Source organism: Leptonychotes weddellii, chromosome 16 (genome assembly GCF_054177405.1).
Source record: "Leptonychotes weddellii isolate Sample4059 chromosome 16, ASM5417740v2, whole genome shotgun sequence".
NCBI classification, from domain to species: Eukaryota; Metazoa; Chordata; class Mammalia; order Carnivora; family Phocidae; genus Leptonychotes; species Leptonychotes weddellii.
Window position 1 is genome coordinate 15,923,701 of NC_138384.1, and position 12,408 is coordinate 15,936,108.

The following is a 12,408-nucleotide window of genomic DNA, read 5'->3' on the forward strand; positions in this document are numbered from 1 at the left end:
AAGGATACGTATTACAGGACACCACTTACATGAAATACCTAGCAGAGTCAAATTCATGAGCACAGCAAGCAGAATGGAAGTCACCGGGGCTGGGAGGGGAGGGGAGGGAACAGGGAGTTACTTATTGCCCATGGTTACAGAATTTGTTTGGAATGATGCAGAGGTTCTGGAAACAGAGGTGATGGTTACACATTTTGGATGTACTTAGTATCACTGAACTGTACCCTTGGAAAGTAACACATTCAGTTGAAACTATCCTTCATAGTCTTATCTTTTCCTGGGCTAGTGAAATATGGACGGACTCTCGGGATGCTTGGGCGGTGGCAGGCACAGCTTGTCAGTCCTGCGGTCAGGAAGGTAACCAACCAACACACAACCATTCGGTTTCTCACTGTCCATATTCAATAAATGACACAAGCTATTCAACACTTTGTTATAAAATGGTTTGTGTGAGATGATTTTATTCACTCTAGGCTGAAGTTAAGTGTTCTGAGCACCCTGAAAGTGGGTTAGGCTAAGCTATCATGTCTGCTGGATTAGGCATATTAAGTGCATTTTTGACGTGTTCTCAACTTACGATAATTTACTGTAACCACATCATGATGTAACCACATCAAAGTCGAAGAAGATCTATGTATTCCACTTTAAAGAAAAAAATATATATATATACACATACACACATATACATATATGATTATACCCCTCCAGCAGAGTAAAGTCACAGAACAGGGTTTCTCAGCAGCACCACTGACATTTTGGGCCTGATGGTTCTTTGTTGCACATGGCTGCCCCATGCATTGCAGGCTATTTAGCAGCATCACTGGCCTTGATCTGAGGACAGTAGCACCTCCTCAGTCACGACAATCAACGTATTCTCCAGAAATTGCCCAATGTCCCCTGAGGGAGGGGTCCAGAGTCTTCCCTGATGGTGGACCGCTGTACTACATAAACTTTGCTGACCGAATGAATGTTGTCGGAAGCTCTATTTTCGGTCCCTCGGCTCTGCCCACAGTTTTTCCATTGACAAGAGAATTTAAATGTTTCTCCACATACCACACGGAGAGATATTCTCCAAATAAAGTGAGCTTTTAAATGCAGTTTCCTGCACTCTGCCCTCAAGAGAATTACACCAAGTTCTGGAGGAGTCATTTCAACATGAAGTTTTCTTCTTCACGTTTTGAGTGAGCTCAACTACCACTGGTCTTGCCTGGAATTGTGGTGTAACCAAATAAAACAAGTGTTTGACAATGGTTTAACAAAATTCTTTAATAAAATTTATAAAAATGAATATTTAAGAATTTTCTGAGCTTAAATTGTTTTCCTTTTCCACCCCCAAAGAAAATACAAAATTATCCGCACCCACACATGTATACACTCGAAACTATAGTAACATTCTCTACACAAGACTACGTTAGAGTTTAAATTGCTAAAAAATCAAGAGAATTCCAAGACCTGATTGCAGGGATGATTTTTTTTCCTTTGAAAAACAGCTGACAGACAGTAAAGCAATTTAGATAAAATTATTTTCTGTGGTTGTCAAAAGTTTCTTGAAGTTCGCATTTCAATTAAAAGAAGATCCAAATCAAAATTCTCCCCACCCTCCCCTTGCTAGCACCCTTTAGCGCCATATTTTCTTCCTGCTCCTAAGGGGAAAAATTGGATTTCCTAACATCCTCGGTTTTCTACGAACTCTTGGAATTTGGGGTAGATGTGTCCAGATCAGCCAGCATTTTCTGTAGGCATCAACAAAAGCAGGCACTTGGGGATTCTGGGCTTCAGGTGCCAACTCTGGCAGGAGGATCCTGATAGGACACACATGTTGAGATTCTTCCATTCTTCAGAATTTTCAGGACTAGAGGTAGAGCCACCTCAATCATCCTCAGCCTCGGTTTGCTAAATTGCCAGGCCCAATGACACATCTCTCCTGCCACCTCCAAGCCCATTTCTCATGTTGCCCTCAGCTGTGACAAACCTCCTTCTGTCTTTGGCTGCAGCACTTAGGCACCATCATTAAGTGTCGAAAGAGATCACTCTTTTGAGTGATAAATGAACATTAGAAGTTGAATGGCATCTGAAAACTCACCACCTTTTCTGCGCAGTGCTCCCTATTTAGAACCAAAGTACCTCAATAATGACACACACATAACAAACATATTTATGCAGAACAAGTAAGTGGATGGACACCAATTTCAAGTTATGTACTTAGAAAATAAAAAAGGAGAACCATTAAAGGTCTTACGAGTCCATGATACCCAGTCACACTCTGGCCAGGCTAAGACCAAGTCTCCTATCCTGAAAGGGCCCAACAATTTCTCCATCAGAGAACTCCTGTCTGGGGCAATATAAGTTCAGAAGGAGTAACAGTGGGTATTAGAACAGGGGACACCAGAGCAGTGATAGGAGAAAGAAAGAACACAAATTAAAAATAATTACACACACAGACACACGACACACACACACACACAACAATAGGGTAGTTGAGCCCCCCCTTTCTTTAAAAAAATGAGACGAAAGCTTGTAAGGAAATCTGTAAATTGCTAGCAGAACCTAACCTCCAAGTTGCTAGCAGAACCTTCCGGAGGCTGAAGCTCTTCTTTTGAAATATTAAACGTGTGGATGTCTTTTGGACAGTATCACCATTTAAAGAATGATGAAAGAAAAAAAGCTTCAAAGAATAGGTCAAAATACAGATAGATCTATCAAGTGGTAATCCTAAGTATCCTAACTGCATCACTGAGCAGTCTCTCCTCCCCAGAAACTCATCTCAAGTGAAGGGAGCTGGAAAACCATGACCCCTGCACTCTCCCCCACATGGTGTAAGGACCCATCTCCTTCCCCATTTGTCTCAAGACCCCTAGTCGTCCTCCCCACCCCCATACATGTCCGCCAGCTTCTTGAAGCGATTGCCCCATTCGTTCAGGTAGTCATAGTCCTGGTCTTGGTCTGACTCTGAGGAGTTCAAGGAGCTCAGACTAGCAGCTTCAGAACCGCTTCCTTCATAGTCAAACACGAGCAGAGAGTCGTAAGGAGGAGCCGTGGGGTCAGTGTCCGCTGCCTTCAGGTTCTAAAGGAGGAGGAAGACAGGAGGATCTTTCAATGAAAGGAATCGCACATCTGTCAGGCAAGATGCCTTCTCTAGGTGCCTCCAGCAACACGTAATGCACGATAACGCAACCATCCTACAGAACACTGGGAGCAGTCAGCACCAATACGGTAAATGGATACAGACACTATACCGTTGATGAAAAGACAAAATCACGGGTAAAGATGCAGAATGTTTCCCCCTAAATTAATGATACATTTTATGTAGACAGGAGAGAAGCCAGTCAGGATGGACAGAGGCTGAAAACAACGAGGACAGTCGTACTGGTCCATACAGCATTTCCACCTGGAAAGGTCTGGAAGGATGAATGCCAAACTGTTAACAGTTAACTCTGGAGAGGAAGTTGGGGCATGAAGAAAGGACTTGCATTTTTTTTTTCTTTATACACATTTTCAAAGTTTATTATTATAAGTAGCAAACACTATTTTTGTAATTAAAAAAAGAAAAATAAAAAAAGCTACTATCAGCTGTGATGACACACAAATGCATGTGAATGGAGGAAAGGACCTGAATTCAGATTTATCTAAAAGGGAGGCTTTAACTGACCCTTCCCATTCCCAACTTCCTAGAATACCCGGCCTGTTCACTTCAAACACTTCTGTGCTTTGTGTAGTTCCTGGTGAGGACTCCCATAGGAGCGAAAGCAAAACCAGCCTCTACCATGAAGACCCGCTGAGGGCCACTGGATCATGAGAGAAGCCCTGAAAATTGTTCCAGTAACTGAGCAAGGGATCAGGTAACATAGCTTAAGGAAATAGATCCTGCTGGACTGTTAGCTTACTTGGTTCTTTGCTCATCCTGACCCCTAATTTGTCCTCATCTTACCCTAAGCTAATTAACTTAATGCCTTATTTCTCATTTTCCCTTGCAGATAAGGACAGTTCTGGCCAGTGACAGTTCTGGCCAATAATATAGGATGAACTCCCTACTTGCATTAACAGTTTGCTAGAACAAAGACTTCTGGCCTCTGCTCTGCCCTTCCTACTTCTTCTTGACTGGGATACAGACCCAAGGCCTGGAAGTGTGGCAGCCATCTTGTGATCATGTGGCAACAAACACGAGAACAAGAATTTATGAGGTTAATCTCCTCATATCTGTTTAAACTTCTGGAATTCATAGCTGAATGCATTTCCAACATACACAAATTGACGCTATTTTTCTGGCCCTTAGGCAGACCTGTGATACACATTTAATATCACATCCCAACCAGCAGTGGGATGCAGGGGCAAAAAGAGCCATTAGTGAAACCAAACTGGATCTCCTCTGAATCTCTTTAGTTTCATTTCTAGTTCTACTAAATCCTCACAAGCAATTCTTGGTTTCGCCATATGGATATTGCAAATTGACTAGGAACAGTCTGAAGTGCTTTTAGTTCTGAAATTCAGATGAGACACAAATAAAATATAGCATTCAGGGATCAGGCAAGGAGAAAATGTGGTAAAGCAAAGAATCTAGACTTTTTCCTCACTTTCAACCCAACTGCTCCTGAGTTTAGAGATGACATGCACGTTGGCTTTTGGTTTTGCTAACTTACTTCATCAATAAAATTTCCAATTTCATCAGGATTGGCAGGGCGGGGCCGGTACTGGGGCACACTCACGAGGGTTGGTGCCACATCATTGCGAGTCACTTCGGGCCGAGCATCCAGGCCCCTGTGCAACTGGCTCAAGTCAAAGTCCTTTGGAGAAAAAGGTAAAAGCAAAGAGTAAAAAACAGGTCAAGAAGAAAACAAAAAGAAAGAAACAAAGAACAGTCACAAATCCAGGGCTATATGTGGATTATAGATTCTGGTATCAGATCATGCCCTTTCAACTGCATGATAGTTATAAGCATGTGCCAATGTAATCTGAAATGACAGTTTGCAACCTAAGAGTTTCCAAAATAGCACTAGAAGGAAAAACAGCACAAAAGGATTGTGAGGAACAACTGTGGGCTTGGATGTAGACTGCTGTGCCTAAGTGACTAAGTCCCAGCTGATCTACAGGTTCTTGAGAGTCTAGCTGCCATAGACTGAATGTCTGGGTCCCTCTCCAAATTCACACATTGAAACCTAATCCCCAACATGGTGGTATTTGGAGGTGCGACTTTTGGGAGGTGATCAAGTCAGGAGGGTACATAGAGCCCTTGGAACAGGATTAGCACACTGATAAAAGACACTCTAGAACTCCCCTTCTGCTGTGTTGAGTGCACTTGAGATTATGGCTGATTGTGAACCAGGAAGCAGGTCCCCACCAAACACCAAATCTGCTGGTGCCTCCATCTTAAGACATCCCAGCCTCCAGAACCGTGAGAAAAACTTCTGTGGTTTTTAAGCAACCTGTTTGTGGCATCTTGTTATAGCAACCCACACGGACTAAGACACTAGCTGAGATCAGCAGTTATCCCACAAATGCCTTAAGGACAGTTCTCTGTACCTCCTAATACATTGTGCAAAGCAGGCATTGAAATTCTAATCAATGGCTCTTCTTCCAGACCAGAGAGCTCAGCAAATATGCTCATGCATGGCCAGAGTCAAAGCAGAACTCTGAGATGGGGCCCGAGGTTCCCCCCCTCTTTTTTTTTTTTTTAAAGATTTTTATTTATTTATTTGACGGAGAGAGACACAGCGAGAGAGGGAACTCAAGCAGGGGGAGTGGGAGAGGGAGAAGCAGGCTTCCTGCCGAGCGGGGAGCCCGATGTGGGGCTTGATCCCAGGACCCTGGGATCATGACCCGAGCCGAAGGCAGACGCTTAACAACTGAGCCACCCAGGTGCCCCCCCCTTCGAGGTTCCCTTTCTAAATAGAACACACATTCACAAAAAATTCTCCAAAAGGCTGCTGGCTGGCCCAGTCAGTAGACTATCCAACTCCTGATATTGGGGTCATGAGTTTGAGCCTCACATTGGGCACAGAGATTACTTTAAAAAAAAAAAAAACAACTCCAGAACACTCTGGGCTAAGGCAAGACCATCTTCAAAATCAGGGAAGATAAAGAAGGCCTAAAGATTTAACATGTACAATAAGAAAAAAAAGTTTAGCATACCTACAAGCTCAAGGGAAACAAAATATTACAAAGCAGCTGCCGTATGTCGATGATAATTTGAAGTTTGTATCCTGAGAACAGTGACAGGGAGACTAGGCTCTGGAGTCAGACTACCTGGGGTTCTCCGGCTTCCTACCTGTGTGACTGGGCAAGTTACTTAGCTGCCCTTGGCCTCTGTTCATTCATCTGGGTGCTGAACAGAACAATGTTATTTCAAAGGTCTACCTTCTCCTAATCATTGCTTCTTCCAAATAAAGAGATCGCCATTTAGCTTTGTATCATGGTTTTTTATTTTTATTTTTATTTATTTATTTATTTTAAAGATTTTATTTATTTATTTGACAGAGAGAGACACAGCGAGAGACGGAACACAAGCAGGGGGAGTGGGAGAGGGAGAAGCAGGCTTCCCGCTGAGCAGGGAGCCCAATGCGGGGCTCAATCCCAGAACGCTGGGGTCATGACCTGAGCCGAAGGCAGACGCTTAAGGACTGAGCCACCCAGGCGCCCCTTTTATTTTTATTTTTTTAAAGACTTTATCCATTTATTTAACAGAGAGAGAGAGAGCGCGCGCACAAGCACATGGAACGGCAGGCAGAGGGAAAGGGAGAAGCAGACTCCCCCCTGAGCAGGGACGCGGGGCTCAATCCCAGGACTCTGGGATCATGACCTGAGCCGAAGGCAGATGCTTAATGACTGAGCCACCCAGGCGTGCCATGTATCATTGTTTTAAAAACATACCTGATCCTCTTCTCCACCTCCTTCTTCATCATAATAGTAAACGTTGTCCCGGGTGTCATCTTCTGGGGGTAGTAAGGGCTCTTTGACCACCCCTCTCCTCCGAACAAACAGCAGAAGCAGCAGAATCAGGACTGGGGTGGGGGGAGAGAGAACGAGGGGAGCCACTGGTCAAGAAGGCCATAAAAAGCAGCTCTCACAGAGCACCACAGCCCTGCCTACCGGGCAGATGGCTGCCAGACAAAGCGCGCACAGACGCTCACAGACCTGAAGTTAGTATGTGCAGTGTAACATCCTGGACAAGTACATGGGAACTCAAGTGTGGTCTTTAATTGGACTTAAACCAATCAGTCATTTCCCAGAATCTGAGCTAAAATGCTCCAGGCAGAGGAAATCAGGGACAAAGGCCCTGAGGCAGGAGCACGATGGGCATGACTAAGGAGAGGCTAGGTCAGCATGGTGAGCGAGGGAGGAAGTAAACAGGGGTTCAGAAGGGTGGCAGGGACATGGCGACTACTGAAGGACTTTGGCTTTGATTCTGAACTAGAACCACCGAAGGTTTGTGAGCAGGGCTGGGTCAGCCTAAATGTGATGGACAGATGCGTATTATTTTTAATCAGTTCCAAGGGATGGGACACAGACCATTCAACAGCCTGGTAATACTTTATTTTCTCTTAAGACAAAAATCACATAAGCAAGCTCTAAAATATGTTTAATTTCCAAAGTTTTCATCTGATCTTGGGATATTTCTAGGATATAGAAGATTAATAATTAATTGTTAAAAATCTTTAAACTATTTATTGTGACTGAAAAAATTATGATTTAGTATTTTTTTTAAATAGGTGCTTGTGGCCAAGTTTCTCTAAAGGACACCCTACTGAAGCAGTATTTCTTTGAAACAAGAGGTTGCACAGACTTGGGGAAAAGATTTCTTACAAGTACCCAACCTCCCTATTGTTTCTGAAATCATCAAGATTCCAGGACCTTATTCAGATGAACAATGTAACTTCCTTGACCACGATTCATAAACAGGAACACTGAGCACTTGCTCAGTGGGCCAAAGCCTGTCTTAGCACCGAGGATACAGTACTTAAGACCATGTAAGACGCAGACAGTCACCATCCCCGTGGGGCTTTGAGCAACTACAAGCAGGTTATCATTTCCAAGAAGATACTATTTATCAAACATTACTTAAACGTCACTTAAAGGAAAGTAACCAAAACAGATACTGTTATCACTTCAGGAAGTACTGTCCCAACATGTACCACAACCTCAGTATTCCCAGTGGGATCCCCATAAAGCCTGGCACAAAGCAAGCAACCAAGTATCGAGGCTCTACATGAAAACCTTCATATCCTGGCATTTTTCTAGTGTAATCTTTGGAAGTGTAAGTTCTACGCTTGCCCACAAGGAAGAAGAAGTTGCAAGTCTGAATGCGGGCATTGCTCCCGTTTTCAATACGGTTCCACATTTGAACATTCTGCAGTTCTGCTCTTGTCCTCTGTGCCTCATAAAATGTATCCCAAACACACTGAGGGAAGGCTATTACTCAAAAGTCAATTGTTTTAAGTGTAACGACAATCTTTAATATTTTCCTTAGAATGAAAGTACTAGTTAGTAACTGCTGTCCCCAAAGCTGACTGGCCCAGTCAAATCTAAGTGGAGTAGGAAGGAAGGGGGCAGGCAGGGCTTGCATGACCCCAGCCATGATGATGGCAGAGGAAGGTGAATTCACCTCACCCCACAGAGGCAATTTAGCCAGGTGAACCCTGAGGAACAGAGGTCCAGAAAGCTCACTGAATTCTGAACAACACACTCTCCTTCCTTCTCAGCTTTGAGGGGACGCAATCAGAAGAGGGCGGGAGCGAATGAATCTGCGGAAGCAGAAAGCAGCGGGATTAAGAACATCTGTGTTGAGTCTAAACTGAAACCCGAGTGATGCCACTGGTCCAAGAACTTTCTTCTACTCCAGCCACGCTGGCCTCCTCTTTGCCCTCCACAGTCCAATCGAGCCTTCCTCTCTGTGCCTTCACTAGCGTGGGAACCCTCACAAATGCCCCTCTGACCGTCTGGATGCCACCAGCCTCTGTCCCAACCATCCTACACCTTCCTTGAGGGTCGACTCACATCCCCCTCGTCTGATCACAAAGGCATTCATGACCTGGACCACCCTTTCCAGCCCTTAATTTATAAACCATCTTTGAAATTTTTCTAACGAACTTGCCATCCCAAGCTTTTAGAAACCATCACAGCATCTGTGTCAACCCTAGGGACCAGTCTCTAGGTGGTCTCAGTTGATATCAGTTTGAAGGACTATGGTAGAACTGCCATAGCTCCCCCCAGTATCCTTTTCCCCACTGTCCTTTTAGCCATTGAATACTCACTATTCACCCTACACTCCACCCCCATCCTCTGCCAAGGTTTAAATGGGCCCATGGCCATCCAGTTCAAGTGGGAAATTCTAGGTGTGGCTGTGTTTGGGCCAGTGGGATGGGAATGAAGGTGATTTGTGTCATCTCCAGACACGTGCTTTCCACTTTCTCTGTCATCCCTTCTCCAGGATGGAATGTAGAATGTGGAAGCAGAAGTGGTGGTGGTGAGCAGGACAGCTCAGACCATGCTGATGAGGAAAGGACCCCAAGGCCTTACTGCTCCAAGTTGGTCCAAGGACCTGCAACATCTGCACCACCTGGGTAGCTGGTTACAAACATGGAATCTGAGGCCCCCACCCCAGACTCACCAGATAACCAGCTCAGAATCCTCATGCAGGTGATTTGTATGTACTTGAGCATGAGAAGCACTACCCTGAGGGATTGAAAAAACAACTAAATGGAAGACTGGGTTCCTGCTGATCTCATGAAACAGGGCTGCCTTCCAGTCTTGGCCAACTTCTCTCTGAACTGTTCACTAAGGGATAAAGCTCCCCCATTTTAGAAGCCAAAGGCTGAACCGCTTGCCAGGCGTACGTACTTAGTAAAGCGAGGATTCCTCCAAGAATGCCCAGAATGGCGGGAACCTGCAAGCCTGCTTCGGTGTAGGGCGCCGTCCTCTTGCAGCTGTTGACGACCCCTTCGCAGTCGCACACGAACACATCTAGGGTGGTCACCTGGTCCTTGTTCTGGTTATCCGTGAGCTTGAGATTTATTTTGTAGTCACCCAACTCTAAGGTTTTCTTCGGCTTCAAAATTAGAGATTCATGGGCTGGAGGAAGCAACAAAAATAAATGATGGGACAAGGGGAGGGAAAAAACCTCATTCTAGAATAAAATTATTAGGGTCAAGAAAATTGGAGCTGCTTGGGTCGTATGTTACTGGGCAGTACATTGCAGAGTCAGATACCAGGAAAGGAAAGGGAATTTGGTGGAATGCCTCAAATGTAGAAGGGGCAAATGAACACACAACAAACAAAAGGGGTGACACGTGGAAGTGGAAAAGGGAATTTCAGAAGGGGGGAGGACAGGAGCAGGGAAAGCATGGAGTCAGAGCAATGTTTCTGAAGTAAGACTCCAGTTCCCACCTTGGTCATTGTACTCAATGGTCCAGTTGACACTTGCCCCGTGTGTTAGTTCTGCTGTAAAGGGAGATGTGTTGGGGGGGAGATCTGGATCAATGATGTTTATGACACGAGGCTGTGGATTCTTCTGACAGAAGTCCATATTTCGAGGTTCTGGTATGGGGCCATTGTCATTCACATCAGAGAGGATGAGGAGAAGGGTTCCCGTTCCGGTAGCAACTGGAGAACCTAAGAGAAAATACATAGGAAATGCCACAGCTCAAGAACACTCATGAAGCTCTACTGATTCCCATCAGACCAAATTCCAATCTTGGCTTGGCTCTTTAGGGAGCCATCAGCTCTCCCCATCACCGGGCATCTTCACTTCAGATCTGGCTGTTCTCTGATATGCTTATTTCCTGCTTTGACAACAATTACTCAAATCACCCTCACACCAAGGACACCTCCTTCCCTCTTCTACACATACCTTTATGCACCCATTAAATTTTTTTTTAAGTTTTTATTTATTTATTCATTTGACAGAGAGAGAGAGAGCACACAAGCTGGAGGAGAGGCTGCGGGAGAGGGAGAAGCAGGCTCCCTGCTGAGCAAGGAACCCGATGCGGGGCTCGATGCCAGGACCCTGGGATCATAACCTGAGCCGAAGGCAGTTGTTTAACCAACTGAGTCACCCATGCGCCCCTGAACCCATTAAATTTTAACCACTCCAAGAATTCCTCATTGCCCCCCCCACCAATTCTCCCTTTTCAGAACTTCTATGGCTTGAAGGTCATTATCAAAGGGCTGAACTTTTTAAATTGCTACAAGTTGCTTTTCAAAAAAAACCCAAAAAAACAAAAACAGACTTGGACATTTCTTTTACATTATGACATAGCACCTAGCATACGGCAGTAGATAAAACAGACGCTCAAGTATTACCATCAATATTAGTTTATCATAGAAAAAAACACAGGACTCTTATCTTAAACCTATATAGAGTTATGCCTGGGTAGCAAGACTGTGGTGATTATTTTTTTTTTTACCCTTTAAAAAAATCGTGGTTAAAACAAACCACGCAGCATATAATTTACCATCTCAACCATTTTAAAATTCATTTTATATTTTAGGTTCAACACTGTAAGTATATTCACATTATTGTGGAACAGATCTCCAGAACCTTGTCATCTTGCAAAACTGAAACTCTGTACCCATTAAACAACTCCCCACTTCCCTTTTCCTCCCAGCCCCCGGTTACCACCATTCTATTTTGTCTCTATGAATTGGACTGCTTTCTTACCTTAAATGGAACCATATAGTATTTGCCTTTTCGTGACATGGCTTTTACTTAGCATAATGCCCCCAAGATTTATCCACGTTTGAACATGTGACAGGATTCCCTTCCTTTTTTTAAGGCTTAATAACATTCCATTGTATGCATATGCCATATCTGGTTTATGTTTAAATCTTTTTTTACCTTATCATGTGAATTAAAAACAAATAGGAGGTGCCATTTAAAATTTTTTCTAATTAAAAAAGAAGCTAGGGGCGCCTGGGTGGCTCAGTTGGTTAGGCGACTGCCTTCGGCTCAGGTCAGGATCCCGGGGTCCTGGGATCAAGTCCCACGTCGGGCTCCCCCTGCTCTGTGGGGAGCCTGCTTCTCCCTCTGCCTCTGCCTGCCACTCCCCCTGCTTGTGCGCGCTCTCTCACGCGTGCTCGCTCTCTCTCTCTCTCTCTGGGTCAAATAAATAAAATCTTAAAAAAAAAATGCAAATAAAATAAAATAAAAAAGAAGCTAACAGATTTTCTACGAAACCTCATTCTCCTTCTTCTTAGACCTTACATTAAGAAGTATTGAGTCAGGGCGCCTGGGTGGCTCAGTTGGTTAAGCGACTGCCTTCGGCTCAGGTCATGATCCTGGAGTCCCGGGATCGAGTCCCGCATCAGGCTCCCTGCTCGGCGGGGAGTCTGCTTCTCCCTCTGACCCTCCTCCCTCTCATGCTCTCTGTCTCTCATTCTCTCTCTCTCAAATAAATAAATAAAATCTTTAAAAAAAAA

General features: G+C 44.4%; 1 protein-coding gene across 1 annotated transcript in view; it reads right to left on the minus strand.

Annotated features, from left to right (window-relative positions):
* Window positions 1-1,251: 1,251 nt before the first annotated feature.
* Window positions 1,252-12,408, minus strand: part of CDH1 (cadherin 1) — an 81,502-nt gene continuing 70,345 nt past the window's right edge. The window contains exons 12-16 of the mRNA XM_006730078.3: window positions 10,378-10,602; window positions 9,832-10,062; window positions 6,865-6,995; window positions 4,638-4,781; window positions 1,252-3,064 (exon numbers count right to left, since the gene is read on the minus strand). Of these exons, the coding sequence (XP_006730141.2) occupies window positions 2,855-3,064; window positions 4,638-4,781; window positions 6,865-6,995; window positions 9,832-10,062; window positions 10,378-10,602 (941 nt within the window). The 3' untranslated portion in view covers window positions 1,252-2,854. The remainder of the gene's footprint in view (window positions 3,065-4,637; window positions 4,782-6,864; window positions 6,996-9,831; window positions 10,063-10,377; window positions 10,603-12,408) is intronic.